At 42.6% G+C, this 21,089-nt stretch overlaps 1 protein-coding gene across 1 annotated transcript in view; it reads right to left on the bottom strand.

The window, feature by feature from the left end:
* The window catches only part of LOC147747112 (vitamin D3 hydroxylase-associated protein-like), a 455,455-nt gene that overhangs the window by 61,600 nt on the left and 372,766 nt on the right, over positions 1–21,089 (bottom strand). The window contains exon 13 of the mRNA XM_086952363.1: positions 6,206–6,314. Coding sequence (XP_086808489.1) covers positions 6,206–6,314 — 109 coding nt within the window. The remainder of the gene's footprint in view (positions 1–6,205; positions 6,315–21,089) is intronic.

The following is a 21,089-nucleotide window of genomic DNA, read 5'->3' as shown; positions in this document are numbered from 1 at the left end:
ACAGGTACAAGATCATTACTAAACGCCAAATCCTGCAGATCAAGAAGTACACTCTTGGCAAACAATTTTCCTGTTGCATTCAAAAAGGAAATCTGCCTGAAACCAGCAGAAGAAATCTTAGGTCCCTTTTTATATAATGGGACGACAATACTTGCTTTCCAGGAGGGCGGGAGAATTCGGTAAGAATAGCAGTACGGAAACACCGGGAAAAGAAAATGAGCCCATGACTGGCTGTCATGTTTAATAATGGCTATTGGGATATCATCTGGGCCCATTGCACTAGAGCACTGTGCCCCTTTTATAAAACCCTCTTTTTGCCGGCAGGAAGGTAGGGCCAATAATATTCAGCAAAGAATGCTCTGGGATTGACTCCAAATTAAAACTCCTCTCAGTATTTTGAGTGCACAGCTGTGAAATATATTAGGTCTATTCTGCTTCAGATATTAAAATGACTTCAGCCTTAGTTTTAGTATCACAGAATTCAGCGATTAGGGTCCTATATTTTTGAACTCCGCACCGCTAGCGGATGTTGCATTGAAAACACATAATTCCATGCAAAAACTCCGACTGCGCCACTTAGCGGAGTTAGCTACTTCACCCACAACCCTTTGATAAAAACAACTTTACCTTTCCATGCTAAAAAGCATACAACCAATTTTCAAAAGTGAATTTTGAACAAAATCAGGCAATGAGCGAGGTGATGGTTTTGGGGTCCCCCTAACCTAGGAGGAGGACCTGCCATATACCTTGAACACAAAGTGCATAACATGCTAAATGATTCAGAGGTGGTCCCATCCACCTAGGACCCCTCCGAGCAAAGTTATGGGCAAAAATACAATGCCAAACAAAGGCCCAGCAAAGCATTATGTGGCAAGATTCTAGTATAATATAATATATGGGATCTGATGCCCATGTCCAAAATTGTACATCGGTAAAACTACGGAGGAGGCAAGACAGCGAATAACTCAACACAAGTCAAGAATAAGACGCCAGGTCCCCAATGCACCATTGGTGCAGCATTGGGTTTCGCATGAACATAAAGAAGACGACCTTCGGTGGACGAATATTTCGAAAATCGAACATGATCCACGAGGAGGAAACTTGGATTCGAGATTGGCACAATGGGAAGCCTTCCTTATAATGAAATTCAACACTGCCACCACGGGATTAAATGAAATTTCGAAAATCTTTAAATGAAACCCGTGATAGAGAATTTCTGTATTTTTCCTTCCTATAAATGCTTCCCAATTGCGTTTACCTGGCGCCTTAATGAGGATAGTCGATTGCCACACTATGAATTTTGATTCATATTGCAAACTGGGAGCAATCAGAAGACTCATTTCAGCTCGTCGGAGTATTTAAACTTTTCCATCCAGTTAGATCTAAACTACTGTTACCAGAATGCCTCAGTCATTGCCAAACTTCAAAACTGTTTCTCTACCTGTTTACCTACATCGATTTACACCCTCCATTTTTTTAAGGTAATAATGGATCAAAGACAGTTATGATAAAGAATAGCTCCTGGAAACGGTGATTAAATCAATAATGCACTCGTGCTTGTGACTTCCAGTATGAATAAAGTTTTCAATATGACAAACGTGATCCTTCCCCTTTAAGAACACACAAGGTCACATGACAGAGAGAAGACTCGAACGGAAGGACCGACTGGCAACATTGTTTTCACGTCACACCGTCAGTGCCTGACAAGTAAGTTCACAGGTTTAGGCAAGGATTTTAAACGGAGCCGGCAAGACGTAACTGTTGTCTTTGTGATTCGGAAAGATAGGACGGAATGGGACGCCTTTGAATTTCACGCGTTGTTTGTTACAGGACACTGCGCATTGGTTGCAGCTTCGAGCTATACGGCGGCTCATTGAAACACACGCCATGTATTACAGTGAGCCCGGTGAAGCGATCCCAACGCCCACACCGGGTAGGTGGCTTAAGTTATAGACGTCACAGTATGCGATTTTCTAATCTCTATTGAGGTAGACGATACCAACCACATTGTCATTCCTCTTCCTTCACACGCACTCCAAGCGAAAATAAAAAGCTTGCAAGGGGAGTGCAAGGGTTTACATTTGGCCCATGTTGGGAGTTTTGTGAATAGTTGAACAGCCTGTCATGTGTCTTTGTACTTTTTGTGTTACAGTGTTTATTTAACAACACCCACACCAGTCCAGAGAGACACCCTCCATAGGAGTTCTAAGGTATGGTGGTTTAAGCCGGCTGGTGGCTGCTCTAGTTAGTGATTATGCTATTGACAGACAAGGGAGCCTAACTTGGTGCATATATCTTTTTCTTGTAGAAATCGTGTTGATCCTGAGGTGAACCCCGTGATTAGGGAGTTCGAAACTCGTCGATCTTTTGTGGTATACTGTCAACAATATAAAAAGATTGGAAAGACTGGATTAGGACATAACTATAATTCTATTTGTTCAGATTGTTGGAACTTAAAAATTTTAGGTTTTATCAAACTTTTCTAACCTTTTGCAATTAAGTAATTTTGTTGACATTGACCTATACCTCAGAGGTATTGTTTGTTTATGTGTGTGAATGCCAATTGAGTGTCTGTAGTGAGAAAGGTTTGGTATGGATGTGTTGTTTAGGAATTAAGAGATTGTCTTTGTAAATGTTGTACAATTCTGTATATGTTGTATATTTGTATATGCACAGAAATGTTTTTGAAAAAATGAAAAAGCGTTCTGACAGAAAAAAATGACTATAATAAACTAGTGACGAAAGTGATAATAGACTGCCATGTTTCATTCATAGCAGATCCTTGTTAAAAAAGAAATAAGTCATTTCAGTATTGGCAGTTGTGTCGTTTTTGTAGTCTCGTTTAGATAAGAGCGGACAAAACACTTCTTCAAAAAACACCATATCATGGGATATTCAAACACTATCCATCACACTGAGGAGGCCCACTGCTTTCTCACCTGATATATATGGTTTCCGGCGACTGATGAGATAGGGGCATGAGGGTGGAGTGGAATCAGGTGGACTTGGGCATGCTTTTTCCCAGACATAATTGGAGTCCAGAAGTCAGAAACTGCTCCTGTGGATGAGGTCATGGACAGGAATTTACAAATGCAGGAACTGACCTATCAGACTAAATGATGCAAAAAACACTGGAAAATACAGGGACCTTGGTGTGATCACTTTCAATATGGCAATGGATGATTCCAACCCTGTGCTGAGCTGTGCTGCTCCCTTGAGCATACAGAATACTCATTGTGGCCCCACAACTGTGGTTTGTGCTAGGCGGTATGCTTCTACCTCATGTGGTCAGGCTCATTGTCCCCTTTCAGAGTCTATGGTGTTAAAACAAGTTAGAAAAATTTAATAAGTAAAACAAGACCTAAACGACAAAAATCCAATCAATAGAACTGGAGTTACCAATTTTGAAAGATTTGAGGGTAAAATTGCGCAAAAAAACACAAAGCATAAACGAAGGATATCTAGTTGTGTGAGACTGGGAGAAAGTCAGATCGCAATGGAGTGTGGGTCAGATAGAGGGGCCACGTTAGTCCCACTGAGAAGCTGCCTTCTCAGTCTAGAGCCAAGAGCAGGGAAGTGTCGTGGAAAGTCGTCGATGCAGCAAGAAAAGCAGGCCGCAGGTCATGGGCAGTAGTCAATGTAGCCCAAAGATCCTGTTGTCATCGCAAATGTTTGGGCCGGTTGTTCATGGTGTCACTCCACACGAGTGGTCGATGAAGAAGCGTGATGAGTCGGGCTGACATAACATTGTGTTGCCAGGCCTTGTGAGTGAAATGGATTTGGGAACTAGCCCTTGGAGTCAAGCTTGAGTCCTGGGTTCAGGTGGAGGTCCAAATCCCTCTGACTCAGGCAGGAGAGCAGCAGGTCAGCACTGCAGAGCAGCAAGCCTTTAGAACAGCAGTCCACCAGAGTGGCAGTCCTTTCAGCAACACAGCAGTACTTGTTCCTAGAAGAGTATCCACAAGTCCAGAAGTTTACGGAAGGGCTGGTGTCTGAGGGCCAGTATTTATACCCAGTTGTGTCTTTGAAGTGGGGGAGAATATTCTAGAGGCTTCTACTTGAAGTCCGTATGCATCCTGCCTTCCCTGTTCTGGCTCCAGACTTACTACATGGGGTATGCAGAACTTTGTGTGGAGGCAAGACACAGCTTATTCAAGTATAAGTAAGGCTGTGCCCAGCTCCGCTCTCCCATCCTGCCAGTGATGGCCAATCCAGGGACACAAAACTTCCTATTGCATGTGGCTGTCTAGGAGGAATACACAAAGTCCAACTGTCAGCTGTGATCCAGAGACAGGATACAGGCACTAAATGGCTAAGGCAGGAAAATACCAACTGTAATTTTAAATGCGACATTACCATAAGAGAGACTTTTTCACCACAATTCCAAAGTAACCAAACATGATCTGGTACCTGTTCCCATTTCAAAATTACAGCCTAATAAATGGAATAAGATACCGCCAATGTTAACCTATGAGAGGAGTATGCCTTGCAATAGTGAAACATGAATTTGAGAGTTTTTTTAAATATCTGGACATGTACAACTTAAATGCATGGATCCTTCTTTTTAAATGCACTGCAGCCAGCTCTCTGGGCTGTGCTTAGCAAAGGGTTTATTTTGCCAGGTTGAAACATCAGTTTATAACTGCACACACAGGTTGCAATGACAGGCCTGAAACATGTTTAACCACATCGCTGCTGTGGTTATTTTTCCCCTGTGCTGAAAATTGCCAATTTGCTGGTGTCATGACGAGCTCAGCTCGTCATCAGCACAGCTCAACTGTGCCTCATGACGAGCTGAGCTCGTCATGAGCATGGAAGGGGTTAAAGGGCTACACAAATGGGTGGCACAAAAAGTGCTGCAGGTCCACTAGGATCAGTTAATGTACATGCCCTGGGACATGTAGTACCACTTTTTTAGGATCTTCTAAGTAAAAAAAAGTCAATTGGGTGTAAGCAAATTCCACCATGTTTAGAGGGGAAAGTATCAGCACTTTAGCACTGAAGTGCACAGAGTCCTAAGGCCAGCAAAAACGAATTCATCAAAAGTGGAGAGTAAAGGCAAAGTTTTTGGGGGTGAGCCTACAAAGAGAGCCAGGGCCAACAGTCTACACCTCTGCAGTGCTGTTGCAGCAAGGTTTAGCTCCTTATCTAGGGTGGGAAAGACCCTCCTATTATCTTTTCCATAATTTGATTACTATATACAGCCTACTTCTAACATTACAATGTGCAAGGAGCATCTGATTGTGGGAAAAAATTGGAACAGGGCAAGGAAAGGCAGACAGAGAGAAAAGTAACCTTAGAAAAAGTAGAGAAATCAGAGGAGCATTGGTCTCCTATCAAGCCAGTATACATTTGATGGAATTTGGATGAAGGCCATGGAGTACTGATGGTGCCAGGAGAGTTGTCCCTGTTATTGATGGTGCAGAGCTTCACACCTCATGTTATTAAGTAACCTTTGTGCCAAACACATCAGTGGTCCAAGTGATGTAATTCCTTGTTTCCCTCCCAGACTAATCACAATGACTAAAGCTGAGCTCTTATGTGTCAGATGAGGCCACAGTGAAAAGTATATAGTGTTTTGCTCAGCTAACTGTAATTCTGTATAATCCTTCTCTTTTTATGGCTGCATGTCTGATGGTTGCTTTGTGAAAAAGCTTATGCTCAAATCAGTAGGCCTAAATTTGGGTAAGATGATGAGCTAAATCCCTGTTTGGTGAGAGGAAAACTTATGTGCTTTAGATATATTTTGAAAATGCAACGTTTTTTGAAACATCAGCTTATGAGTTCTGAAAATAGACACATTTTCATCTTGAATACACACTATACAAGTATACATATATTAATTCAACCTAGCATAAGCTTCTGATGTAATATCCTGGGATGCACTTAGGAGAGATACTTTCATGTATTTGGAGATCGACCAGTAGTTCACGGGCAACTCGTTGGAAAAGTCTGGTCTAAAGTAGTGTTATCTGATGTAAAAGCTACAGAAACCCCCTTTACCTCATTGCCATGGTTTTTGGATACCAAAATCCAGAAGAAAGGAGCCACATAGAGAGGGACCTGCCACTGCTGTCTTTATCTGCCCCCCCCCCTCCCTGCTAAAACCTACATACAGTAAGACCTGGTAACTGAAAACATTTTAGGGCTCACAGCATATACAAAAACCATGAAAGTAAGGTCTCCCCCCCCAATGATACAGTACCAAATAGGTGTCCAGGGTACCCAATATTAAAAGCAGGACCCAACATTGGACAAAGAACAACATCCAACTTCAGCTTCTTCCATTCCGCAATAAACTCCTCCTTGTAGTCCTGAGTAGAAAAGGAAAGAATCAAGTGAGAAAAGGCAACACAAGACATTTTTGACATATTGGTTTGTCACAAGCGATAGTAGCATATAATAATAATAGTAATAATAACAATAATAATAATTATAATAGTGATGCTAATAATGATATTAAGGATTTATAAAGCGCACGGCTACCAGGACAGTGTCCCAGTGCTAAGCAGATTCAGGGAACGATCACTGTACAAAAAAGACCAATCAACTGAAATGCTTGGAGGAATAGCCAAATTTTCAAATTTCGCCTGAAACAGTACTCATCCTTTATAGCTCGTAAATGCGAGGTGGGAGCATTCCGGCCTGTGGCAGCGATGTTGGAAAAAGTAGTCACCCCTCTTCTCCTTTTAATTGGAGGAACCGTGACAAAAAGGACGCTAGAAGAGCAAAGAGCAAGGAGTGAAATGGTATAAACTTATTGGGCAGATACGCAGTGCCGGTTTGGTGATAAGCCACGCCCTTAATTACATTGACCACGCCCCTTGAGAGAGCACTCAGTTTTATCATCCCACTTAAAGCCCTATCTATGAGTCAAAAGAAGGTCTTTAAACCGAATCCTCTCCTTAATTGGCAACCAATGCTGCTTAAGATGATGGCGGATATGCACCTCTCTGGGAACTCACTGGGTCTGAGCACCAGCAGTTTTTTGTACGGGGGCCTCAAAATGGGTCTCTATCGGGCTCTGTTTTGTGTCCTGGCACAGGCGGTCCTTTTTTTCTGGACTGCATTGACTGCAGGCACATCGATGCGCGTGTGTTCACACTGCTCACTCCTCACTAGTGGAGAAGTTACAGCATGACGTCATGCCAGGAGAGATTTGGTGTGGAAGGGGTCTCTGACGGCAGTAAATATAGAAATTAATTTATGTATTTTTGAAGTTCAATGCACTCCACCCCGGAGTGAAAAGTACCAAAGTTCATAAAACTTGAAACCCAATTTGCGCACTATAGAAGCCCAACTGGTGGTGCTGGACTATTACTGGGCCAACATTCACCATCCCACACACTGCGTGAGGTGAACCAAAGAAAAGGATCTCAGTTTTATTGGCATTGCATTGAAGATTACTGTGCTGCATTCAACTGAATTCCACATTCAAACATTACTTAAATATGTGCAAAACACTGGGGGCATTTCAGTCTGATGTAAGAAGTAGCTGACTGTTATCAGCATAGGACACAATCTGTATACCAAAATATTCCACCAAATTTGCATAGTAGCATGTCTGCTGGTTTCCAAAGTTGTAGTGGAGATAGGTATATGTTAAATTATGAAAAACAATCCAAACACAAATTCATAGTCAAACATTGTGTATTCACACATTCTTCTTGCATAAAGATCCACTCCCAGAAACCTTCTCACATTCAATACACTTATCCCTCTCAACATATATTGTCTTTCTAATAATTACTACCTGATACATCAGTCTGAGCTCATGTTCACGTTCTAATCTAATAGATACACTAATATTATTATCAAAAATATTATTCAGAAAGGACTTAAGAGGATCTACTTACCCAAGCAAAATTTCAACATGAATTTCATCTGCTACATATGACTCAGTGAAGTCACCATGTGCCTTGGAAAGTGAGGGGTGGATGGATTTATCACATTATGTTATAATACAGAGGAGCTTGTCCTGTATAAAAGCCTGTCTCTAATCTGTTTATCAGGCAACAAGTAATGTCTTTAGGATTTAACTGCTTAACTCTAAAAAGGTATTACATGTAAGTACTGACAACACAATGCCTGCTGAGAGAGCCAACAGCAAAGGAGAAATACAGGTTAGGGAGAAACAACTACAACAGCAGTATATACATGGACAATAAGTGATTTTTTTCCTGATGTGTTTGCATAAAACAATGCTGAGCAGAAAGGAGAGATGTATGTCAAATTTCTTTACTTTCCAGCTTACATTAAAAAGAAATCTTTTGCCAATATATTAGTAACAGCTTTCTGATGTGTAATTTTGCAATCAATACTGCTTTTATTGTTCACGTCTGCAGTCAATCTATCCTTTTCTATAGAGAGCAAGCCACACAAAGTGTAAGCAGTTTGAAGTAACGGTGATGGTGTAACCATGCAATATAAGATATATATTATAAAGGTAAGTCTATGTGCAACAATCCAAAAGACGCATAGAGTATACTCAAAGAAGTTTATTGGTCCAGAATCCAGTAATCCTTGACCAGAAATGAAAGCCACATCCATCAACTGATGATCCCAAAGAAGGCCTCACCTCCCTTTAAGGCCCAGCAAGATTCCAATGGACTCGCTTCACATTACAATGTAAACATGCAACAAAAGATGCGATTACAAACCACAACATTTGTAACACATCCCCCTTAAGATTTCACTTCAAAACATAATCATCCCTGTCCCTTGTACTATGATGAGCCGTGTCATCCGTCCTCAGGACCATCATGTGGCATTGATTATTGTTTGGTGGTTTGTGTGAATCTGATTTATTTGTGTGTTTGAGACTTTAGGCTGTGTGTTGAATGGTGGCGACTATGAGGTTATATATGTGCAGTATGTAAGAGCAGTCTGGGATGGTATGTTTTGATATCTTTTGCTTTGCATGTTTTTATATGTACCATGTGTAACATGTTAAATAAGATATTCTTCAGAAATATGTCCTTATAAAAAAATGTAATGAATCTTATAATTTTGTACTTATCGTAGTGACTGATCTTCTCTGTATTTATTTTTTTTTGCTTGGGTGGCATTGGACTTAATTTAGGACCCCCTACTGGGGCCTTGTTTAATTTACTGAGGGCGGGTAGTTTTCCTTGTTTGCTTCTCACAACTAACTCACCATCCCTGTGGGCTCTCTGACCACTCCCCGGTCACCCTGCAATTTCACACACGTTCTCGCAAACCCCCCTGTCGCTGGCGCATGTCTCCGTGGCACCTCTGGTGTCCAGACTACCAGGATATGCTTTGCACAGCTATTTCTACTTATTTGGATTCCAACGGGCCCTCAGCCCCATCCCGATGTTTTCTATGGGAAGCCCTTAAGCCTACCCTTCGAGGCGCCGAGACTAGCTATCGCACCAATGAAATTTGCGCACCACAGGAGCAATTGGCGCGCCTAGAGTAGCGCCAGATGGCCCTCCCATTGTAGCTTAACAGGGACCCCAGCCCTGTTATACGGTGCAACCTCTTACAGGCGCAACAAGAACTACAGCAATATCTAATGGGAGAGGCCAAAGAAATCTGGGAGGCGTCGCACCACCGGGTTTAGCATTGGGGAGACAAATCGAGTAGAATGCTCCACCGGCCTTGTCAGGCAGATAAATGTCCACCAATGGTTCTCACAATTCGCGGCGCAGACGAGTCCTTATGTACATCACCAGAGGGTGTAGCCAGGGAATTTGCGCTGAACTTCACAGCCCTATACGCTCGAGAAGATCAAATCTCGGCCGATCTAATTGCAGAATTCCTAAGAGATATCCCACCACAAAAGTTCCTGCACCAACTACGCAAACAATTGGAGACCCAGATTACAGTGGACGAACTGACTGGAGTCCTCAATGCGCTTCACCCAGGGCGGGCCCCCAGTCCAAACGGACTCCCTATGGAATTCTTACGGGGAACATACACCTCTTAGGCCCCCACCTATTGGACTCCACCATATTGCCCCAAGATTGGCTACTCGCGTAAATAGTTATTTTCCTTAAGCTTGGTCGCCCTGCGGGAGATCCCTCCTCCTACCACCCCATTTCCCTCATTAATTTTGAGCATAAGCCATTGGGGAAGGTCCTCCCAGTTCTCCTCCGTATGTGTGTCTTGCATCTGATCCATCCCGACCAGTTGGGATTTATGCCCCAGAGAGCCACCCGTCATAATTTTCGGAGAGTACATAAAGCTTTAGCAGCTGCCCCAACTCTGGGCCGGCCAGCGGCCATGCTATTGGCTGATATAGACAAAGCTTTCAACTCCCTTAGTTGGGTATACCTTTAAAAATTGCTTGTGGCAATTAATTTCGGACCACGATTCATTCCATATATACGCCTACTTTATACAAACGTAACGGCGTCTGAGCGAATAGCCGAGCATTGCTCACCCCCTTCCCTAAACAAAGATGCACTAGGTAGGGCTGCCCTCCCATTATTGTGTGCCCTTGCGGTTGAGCCCTTGGCAGCGTGGGTTCGAAATGACCCGGTTCTCCGGGGCTTTGAATGGTCGCAGTCGCGCTCAGACCGTATTGCGTTATATGCGGCCGATGTCCTATTTTTCATCACAGACCCTGGGCTCTCCGAGCCTCGCATCCTGGAATTCCTCAGGTTATTCCGGAAAACTACTGGCTTACACACGAACCCCGCCAAATCTGCACTGTTTCCTGTGTGCGGTCATCAAGGCCAAGATAGTTGGGCATTGCAGCTATCCCGCGCGACAGACGGTTTCAAATATCTCTGCATCTTCGTGCCACCATGACCCAAAACCTCCTGGGTGCATAATATCACTCCACTGCTGGCAAGCCTCAATAGAGACACTGTAATATGTTCCTCCATTCACGTGTCCCTAAGTGGACGCTTGGAGATCTTCAAGATGGTATCGCTGCCCTGGATTATATTTAGTTTGAGACTGCACAGTGTTGCAACCTTTTTGGTGCAGAATTAGGTCCTGCCTCCAGGAGGTACTAGCGTGGGGACTCCTGCTTGACCCGCGACCCTTCCTCTTACATAACACAGACGACATTGGAGGAAATATGTATAAGCAACATTTACTATTTTTAGCTCTCACTATTGCCAAGAGAGACATAGCACAATTATGGAAAGGGAAGTCTCCCCCGACGCTGGGAACATGGAAGACAGAAATAGACAGATGTATTGGGGCCAAAATTGCAGTATTTCACGCTTGTTGTCGCCCCATTAAACATAGGAAAATTTGGACCCGATGGGTGTCATATTGAGGAATCGAGCTTCCCCCCCTTGCCACCTACAGACCCCTGATTGGTGCCCCGCTTCCTCATATATATTATTTGGGTTATCCCGCACTGGTTAGAAATGGATCCTTATACAAATTTACCATGTACTCAAGTCTTGAAATCTAGTAATGTCTGCACTCTGTTTGAGTTTTACCTCCTTCATCTTTGGCAGGTGTTGGAATTTGGTCAAAATGCTAGAATTATTGTGATATTGAGTAATTTTCTCCTACAGGTCATTGTAGGGCTGTCAGCTGCCTTTCCAACGAAAAACCGAATAAAATCTATTGTTAAAAAAGAATAAAAAATACATTGCTTCTATCCTCACCATTGTCCATCTATTCTGCTTCCACCCTTTTAAACATAAGGACGTAATTAAGATTCCATACAGTTCCACCCACCACAGGCACTGCATTCTTAAATACTGCAGTTCCTTTTGCAGGTTAGACCAAAACGCTGACCCCTTACCCATAGCTCTGTTTATCCTAAAACATGACCATATCACCAATCTTTACATCCTGCTTTCTGCAAACACCTTTTCTCCTATGGATGTTAAATTCTATTCTGTATTTATAATCACCCACTAAATTTCTTATACTCTGGAAATCACCCTCACCACAACCTCTTGCTTATTCTTCAACCACCACTGTACTATATTGGTAGTTCGTTTCTGTCCACTCAATAAGTGAAATTGACTCGCAGGGGTCACAGAATTTGGAGTCGTTCTATTTGCTAACAACATAGACTGCAAAGCTTTCTCCCAATATAAACCTCCTTTGTAGGCCAACTGAATTGCATCCTCCATCACTCTATTAAACTTCTCAACTTGTCCACTGGATTTGGGATGGAATACTGAAATTCTTTTGGGAGAAATACCACATTTAACAAATGTGTATGCACGCACAAACTGCAAACCATTGTTAGAGACAATTTCCAGTGGAATTCACTCTCTACAAAACAAAGCATACAAAAATTCCACAACACCATCTAAAGCATAGATCTTCAAACTGTGGGGCGCGCCCCCATGGGGAGGAACGAATCCCTTCAGGAGGGGCGCACACTTCACCCCACATTGTTGCTTCCAGGCGCGAGAGGTGCATCTCAGCCCGAGCTGCTGCAGCTCCAGCTGCTGGGAGCTCGACTGAGAGTGTTAAGAGTCACAGGTCTTTAAAGGCCAGAGGCATGACTATTTCGGGGGGGGGGGGGGAGGAATAATACTCATGGTCATGGAGATGCAGGGGCTCTAAGAAAGGGTGGGAAACAACAAAGCCTCATTAATGCGTAAATGGTCTTTTAAAGACCTGTGAAGTACTCAGGTGCGGCTGGCAGCTCCAAAACTGTCTGTGTGTGTGTGCCTGGGTAGCTGTCTCAGCTGGGGCTGACACACACAACGGGTGGGGGTGGGGGGCTAGGGGGGGAGGCATGCTCAAGCCTTTTGAGCCCATGAGTGTTGTGCGCCTATTAAAAACCATGGGGCTTATTTACAAGCCCCTTGCACCACTTTTGCGTCACTTTTAACATGGAAAAAGTGGCGCAAAAGTGGCACAAGGGGCTTGTAAATCTGCCCCCATGTGCATATTTACATACCTTTGTAAACTGATTAAAGAGGCTGTTTGTTTTCTGGTTCCAGTACCACATGTGCCCCCACTCTGCCTATTCCTTACATTTTACTTTTTACTGCCTTAATGTGAGAATGCATTTAATGTAAAATGTAAATGTAAAGTATTTGTAGAGCGCACTGCTACCAAGCGGTTTCGTGGCGCTATTACTCATACCGCTGTGGAACCCTTCCTGGCTTTCCCTGTGAAGTGTCCACTCCTGGGCACCCCCAGGGTGAAGCTAGGCATCCTAACGCTGTTGGGGCTGTTGTGGAAATTAAGCAAGCTATTGCCCAGACTTGCAGCGTGGGACCCATGATTGGAATAGGCACTGAGGCAAGAATATCAGGTCCGAGGAATTTTTGAGCCCGAGACCCGCCGAGGTGGGAATCGAACCCTCGTCCCAGGCCAGAGATCTACATCAAGGTCTGCCACCCTAACCATTGAGCCACATGTCTCCATGAAAATGAATATAAAGTAGGGTTACCAAAATAAAAATGCCAGCCATGTGCTGTTTAAGGAGCCTGCAAAGGCCTTGTCTTGACACTAAATAGGGTTATAAATAAAATAGTAGGTATTCCTTTGTAATGTGGCTTTTCAATCTTTGTTCCCTTTAATTATAAGTCATAGATCATTCAGGCAGCCTTGGAGCACAATTAAAAATGCTTTCTATGTATTTTTGCTGTTCCAAGTGTGCACAGATCAGTGCTGAAAATAGGCTTTAGGGGACTGCTTACTTTTGTACCTTCTGGGACATCAATATAATGGGCTGGCAACCCTGATCGCAAGACTGGAAATTTATTGCAGGATGAGCACAATATTTATTTCCTCCATCCTCGATCCCTGGACCTTGAATAATGCCATAAAAGCAATAGTTTAACTTATATCTGAAACCCTATGCCAAGCCCCAATAACATGCTGAGTAACTTCAACTGTGTCCAGGAATGCACCCTGCATTCAGACAACTCAATCCTCATTCTCGTCCTTCACTTTCACACTCACACTGCACTCACAGGAATCACAATGTACTCACACTGATCACTATGCACTCAACCAACCCTCTCACCCTGTACTCACAGCGACCACACTGCACTTATGCCACTCACCATGAACTTACACTGTTCTCCCTCCACTTCCCCTGCGGTCACATGAGCACACCGCACACTCTGCACTCACAGTGATCATTCTCCACTCACAATACTCATGCGCTGTTTACCCTGTACCTCACCCTGCAGACACACAAGTTCACCCTGGATCTCACCCTGCAGTCACACAAGCACACTACTCACCCTGCTCATGCAACATTTCACTCACCTATCACTCTCACGTGTGCGATCAGTGTTAGGGCCAGCCATGGCTGGGAATCTTAGTCCCCACCCGAAGTTCCGTCTAGTTGCACCCCATGTTGCTTCCCACGTCAGAATTACGTTTCACTGCAAGGAGTTTACAACAGTTACATCCTTCCTGAAGATTCCATTATCTGGCAGGTAAGAGTGAAGAGCTTTTTGTATTATTTTTTTAAAGCCTTGTTCCTTTCGCCTTCATCCCAATACTAGTGGGAACGTTGGATATTTCAAGGAGGAGTGGATTTGGCATTAATGCCATAGGTGCTGCCTTTTGTTCTGGGGACCCAGGTTCGAGTCCTGGGTTCGGCTCAACATCGTGTGATCCTGGGTAAAATAACTTAATTTACCAGTGACTTACAAAAAATGAATTTGACCTTGATTAAAGTCGCTGGTGCTTGTTTAACATGTTCCAATCCCTAGAGCTGAGTCCACAAGTCAAATATGATCAATATTGTGAAGTGTGCCTACCATCTGTCCTCGCTTCTTTCGTAGACCAAATTTAAATGTTTTCTTGTGCAGCTATTTCTGAAGCTTTGGAAGGCGATCTTCTTTATAAGCCAACTATGCTAACAAATTGACTCTTGATGCTGCTAGAGAATAAAGATGTATATATCCTCTTGAATCACTTATATCACATGTGTATGATGTAAATGTCCCCTAGGCCTTCTTGGAAAAATTGCGGCTGGCCTCCTACTGACATGCCAACATCTGGCCAGGTGTTGGCATGTCACACAATCATGGATTCACATATTCATGGATTTTTCAATTGTTTCAGAAAGCATGTTTTGTGTAACTTCTTTTTCTGATATCATGTTTGGGGGCAAGGATGTGGCACAACAGCCAGAACTGATGACTGTAGAGCTGGAAAACCAGGTTCAATTCTTGATGTCTGCCCAACATCCTGTGATTCTGGACAAATCACTTAATCTCCTTGTACTTACAAAAAATGAATGTGTGCTTGTGTAATGTAAAAGATGCTCCTGTAAAGCGCTCCAATACCTTTAGGTCATGTTCGCCCTATATAAAACTACAAAAAATATATTGCAAAATGTTGTGAGCGCTTTAGTTTCCAGGCACTGCTCAATACTGGAAGTGGGGCACAACCTAAGGATGGCAGAAGCAAGAATCCATACACACATTGTCTCTGTGGAGAAAAACATGCACTCCCACACCTGGATTGTGGGAGTGTTTTTGCTAATCTATCCTAAATTTTGTGTTTTATGTGAAAATAAAGCACCAATGTAATTTTTGTGCTGATTGTCTTTCTTGGAGACTTTTCATTTGAACTTTAGAATAAGCACATGCATTACAAAAACTTCAGTTTACTAAACACTCTTACTTTATTTAATATTATTTACCCTATACAACCTGGGCTCTGCAGGAAGGAATGGCTATCAATGATGCAGAGTACCAGCTTCCAGACCTTTTTTGTCAGGTGGTAGTGGCGGTGGGGGGGGGCTCGACGTGTAAAAAGGTTTAGATGGGGGGGCTTGGCCGACTAAAGTTTGAAGACCTGTGCTCTAAAGTGACTTAATTGACCATTTTGACTTCAGGCCATTTAGAAAATTATCCATAACCACTATGCCATTTGCTTCTTGTTTTGGTAAAACTGCCATGGACCCAATGGAAGTTCAACAGGCAACAATTAACAGTCAATGCCCTGGCTGATTTGTCACTTGGTGGCACAATTATGACAAGCTCTAACACAGTGTTCCACCATAACATATATATGGGCCACCTAAAGTTCTTCACTGTAGTGGGGCGCCATCACGCCCCCAACAATCGCACTGCCAAAAGTGCGGATCGCCTTCATGTTTCCTTATGTTTCATTTTTTCATTTTCATCCATTTACTCCATTTCTGTTTCACTTTTGTCATCCTTCTTAATCTGTTTTAATGCGAGCCTGCGCGCTGAGTGTACTTGCTGTTTCCGAGTTCTAAAGTTCTCCCTGACATGTCTTTTGGTATCTGATATTCCCAAATGACCATCATGAGCACTGTCAATAATCTTTCCCCTTATAACAAAAGGTGGCACATAATAATCTCTTCTTACAATCATCCCATTCTCAGTGCAAGTTATTCGTGTACTTTAAAAACTACATCAACTCTCCTGAAATATTCTGTTTCTCAGGCACCCATTCTCAATGTACTTGGCAACATTGCACAGATCGGATATGCAAAATCACTGCATTGTCAACACCAACCAAACTGACATCAACAAATGTGAATGCTTCCTCGTACTGCTCAAACTCTTCTTCAGTTGAACTTTCTCCAGGAAAAGCAATCTTAACATACAGTTTGCATGAACATTGTATTTGCCTGGGACATTTTCAATGCTGTATTGAAATGCTAGCAACCTAGACACTAATATAGCAACCTGGCTGTTATGACGAGTCCACTACCCAGGGGAAACATATTCATCAATGTTATATTGTGCATATTTATTACAAATTGGACCCCTATAACAACATCTGTAAATGTTCAGAATCCCACAGAAACGAAAATGGCAAATTTTTAATCACAGAGAAATTCCTTTCTGCCTCACAGAGATCTTGTGATGCATAGGAAACAATTCACTCTTTCATTTTCTCCCTTTGAATTTGAACAGCCTCTAAACCACAGTTGCTTGCATGCACCACAACCATACACTCTTAACCCACTACAGACGTTTTAAGGCAGGGCCCATTGATAATTAGTTCTTCCATTTCATTGAAAGCCTGAGTCATAGATTCATCCAACACAAATTTAGCATTTTCCTTTAGTTGCAATCTAAACAGCTCCAACTTTGTGACATAGTTTAAACACATTTGGCATGAAATTCAGTTAGAGCAAGGAAAGCAACTCTTGGTAAGTGTCCTTGCGGCTCCCCTATGGTGCAGATCTGGGATCCTTTCACCTGTAGAACCTGCAGATGGAACACCCTCGAGTTCGTTTCTGGGAAAGACAATATTGGGATAGGCTCGACTCAATTTAAGGGAGGGCTGATCAATGCACGTTCGTTGGGTTGTCACAGTCAGGATATTATGGACCTAATCCTGGATTGTGACCTGGATGTTATTTTCATAACGGAATTGTGGCTAAACGACACTTGCAATCCATACTTAGTATCTGCCCTTCCTTCGGGCTTTACCATTTTGAGGCAGGATAGACAGAATGGAAGAGGTGGAGGGGTGGCTCTAATCCTTAAAAGCTCTTTGAAGTGTCACACATTTGACCTAGGGCCCCTGAAGGGAGCGGAAGGAATGGGTTTCTCTATTATGTTAAACTCATCCTCTTCTTTTCGGGGGTTCGGTCTATCGCCCTCCGGGTAGTGCTTCCACATTCCTAGATTCCCTCAGTGAAAGCTTAGGACAGCTTCTGTTGCGATATCCACAGTGCACACTTCTGGGTGATTTCAACCTTTAGTTGGAATCTAAAACCGATACATTTGTGATCAATTTCCACCAGACTCCGGATATTTTCGGTCTGCATCTATATGTGATGCAACCTACTCATTCTGCCGGGCATACCCTGGATGGGATATGTTCCAACTTTGCTCCACTGAAAACGTACTTCCCTGTACCGCAAATTTGGACAGATCACTGTTTGATCCCTTTCAATATCTGTGTCTCTTGCCCGGGGAAAAGAACTAGGGTCAGCCAGCAACCCGTAACCAACCTAAATTGGAGAGGTGTTGCTGATAATATCAAGCTTAATCCACCGTGGCACTCACAGGTGCCTAGTTTGTCCGGTGATGTGTCCCAGGACTCTATAGATTTCCATTCTTGGATGCAACAAGTCATTAAAGACTGCGCCCCTCCCAAACGCCCCCCGAGTAAAGGTAAAAGGGGAAATATTAATGCCCCCTGGTACTCCCAGACGCTGCCTGATAAGCATTTATTATGCAAAAAGAGTGAACGTAACTGGAGGAAATCTTATGATCAAACAGCTAAAACTCTGTACATACAGCATAGAAAATCCTACCTTGCCAGTATTAAAATGGCCAAGAAGGACTACTATGTGAATTCTATTAATGAGGCACAACAAAAGCAGAGAACGGTATTCTCCATAGTGAAGTCCTTCACCCACGCTAAAATGATCCAGCAAGAAATTCCACCATCCTTAGGTTTCTGCAATCAGATAGCCAATTTCTTTGTAGAGAAAATCGAGCTTTTACAGAGGGAGTTCCCAACTCCCTCTTCCTCTTCCCTACTTAGTCATCAGGATTTGCTAGAGACTAAGGATCATACCTTAAGTACCTTCCAACCGGTCTCCCTCTTTCAAACTCAGGAGATCGTCTTGGCCTGTAAATCAGGAGCACCCACGGATTCTTGCCCTCCTCAAATACTACATCTGATTATTGATGTAGTTAACCCTCTCATTAATGCGATTGTCAATGCTTCACTTAGTCAGGGGATAGTGCCTTTTGAGTGGAAAAAAGCAACTGTTAAACCCTTAATGAAAAAAATGAATAAATACCCCACCTATCTTTCCAATCTCCGGCCAATTTCTCTCTTTTCGGTTTTGGGGAAGATAACGGAACAGATGGTATATTTAGAATTAAAAAACTTTTTTTCAAACTTATAACATCCTTCACCCTCAGCAGTCAGGCTGTCGGCCCAGACACTCAACCGAAACGGCCCTTATGGAACTTACTGACTCCATTAAATTCTTGCAGGATGAGGGTAGGAACGCTGTCTTGATTTTATTGGATCTCACATCAGCGTTCGATACCATCTCGCACGAAATCTTGACTGAAAGGCTGGCATAACAGGAACTACCTTGACCTGGATAATATCATTCTTGTCAGACAGATCCCAAACGATTTCACTGGGTCCCTTTCGTTCTAGGGAAAAAAGGGTGTCATCCGGAGTCCTACAAGGCTCTATTTTGAGTCCTTTATTGTTCAACGTTTATATGGTCCCCCTCATTGCATTGATAGAGTCATACGGCATACTTGTGACATTGTATGCTGATGACACTCAATTGATTGTCTCCATGGATAAGAACTCTACCAAAGCAGAACAAAACGTAAAGAGTTGTTTGACAGAAGTCTTTAAATGGATGGACAATAACCACCTAAAGTGCAATGCCAATAAGACAGAGATACTGCCTGTAGGTAAAGATGTCCATTTTTGCCCTAAGGATTGGTGGCCGGAGGACACACACGCACCTCCTCACTCAGTTGAAACAGCTAGAAACCTGGGAGTCTTGTTTGACTCCGCTCTTTCTTTTGACCAACATATAAGGAATGTGGCAGGAAGTTGCTTTAGTATCATTAAATCCCTGAAGAAATTTTTCGATTTCCTGCCCACTGATTCGAGAAAGTCAGTGGCAGTGGCCCTCATTCTTTCACGTTTAGATTATTGTAATGGCCTGATGGCCAGGATAAAAAATCAACGTTGAAAAAATTACAGAGTGTGCAACATACAGCGGCCAGATTGGCGCTTAAATTACCAAGAAGGTCCTCTGCCTCGGCTGCACTTAAGATTCTACGTTGGCTGCCTTTGCACAAGAGGATTTTAATTAAAATCCTTTTAACAACATTCAGAGCCCTTAATAAGACAGGACCTAAGTACCTCTCAAGACGCTACACCCGTTATGATCCCCCAAGAAGTTTGAGATCCTCAGGCGGAAATCTGATTACCATCCCCAGATTCCATTATAAAACAAAAGGGGGAAAGACTCTTTCCGTGTTGGCATCAAAGGCTTGAAATGTCATGCCTAAAAAACTTAGACTCATAAGTCATGAGAATGCTTTTAGGAAACAACGGAAAACATGGATTTTTAATCTATCCGATGTCTTTGTAATGGCCTCTATCTAGTTCCTATCACTGCATGATACATTATTTCAGCGCCAGGATGCTCCTTTCGGAGCGACAGCATGTGCTTTATAAATACACAATACAAATACAAATACTAATACAAATTGTTCCCTGGAAAATTCTTAGGTGTAATACTTGACCCACTAATCAAATGTCCAAGATATTCTAACTTATGACTTCTGAATCAGCATTTTGCTATTTTCGATGTTACCTTTATCTGAAAAAAGCTTGTAAAACATCATCTAAATTTTTGCGTTGTTCTTCCACATTACATCTGAATATCACTATATCATCCTGAAAAGCTATTGCTGCAGATACCCCTTCAAGTTCCCTTCATCAACCTCTGAAAAACTGAAGCAGCACTGACCAATCCAAAGGGCAGCCTATAGTAGTGAAACAAACCTTCCAGTGTGCCAAATTATGTTAAAATATTGGATTCATCTTCTAGCTATACTTGATGATATGCACTAGTATGATCTTGTGTAGAGAAAACCTCAGTCACAGCTAAAGTTAAAACCATTTTGGAGGAGGATGGGAGTCAACCCAAATTGCATTGTTAAGACTGCGCAATTCAATACAAAGTCCTAACTACTCAGAAGCCTTCACAGAAATGATAACCAGAGACACTCAAGGAGAAAACTCCACTGGCTCAATAATACCTTCCTTACATAAGCCTTTCAACATTTCTTTAAGATTCCCTCAATACATAAAGGGAATATTTCTTACTTATTGTTGAGCAGGAACAGCTTTGTTGTTGAATATAATGCTATGCTTGAACTAGTGAAATCCACCCAGTCTTTCACAAATTACATCCTTAAACCTGTTTTAGGCCTAGAACAAATTCACCCACTTGTGATACTGAGTTAGAGTTCACAAAATAAGTCTTCCTTAAAGTTGTCAACAACATAACCGGGAAGATTTGACCCCAGTTCCTATCTGGTACCCATTTTTTTCTTGATGAGGCAATCCTAGCAAAGACTACCCTTTCTTTTTCACACACACATTTCCATGATTATGATACCCAGAAAAGTCCAAATCAGTTAAAAAAATACACACTTTAATAAATGTGTGAC

The sequence above is a fragment of the Lissotriton vulgaris genome, chromosome 1_1 (assembly GCF_964263255.1).
Source record: "Lissotriton vulgaris chromosome 1_1, aLisVul1.2, whole genome shotgun sequence".
NCBI lineage: Eukaryota > Metazoa > Chordata > Amphibia > Caudata > Salamandridae > Lissotriton > Lissotriton vulgaris.
The sequence above is the reverse complement of the archived record's forward strand: the minus strand, read 5'-3'. Positions and strand labels throughout refer to the sequence as shown.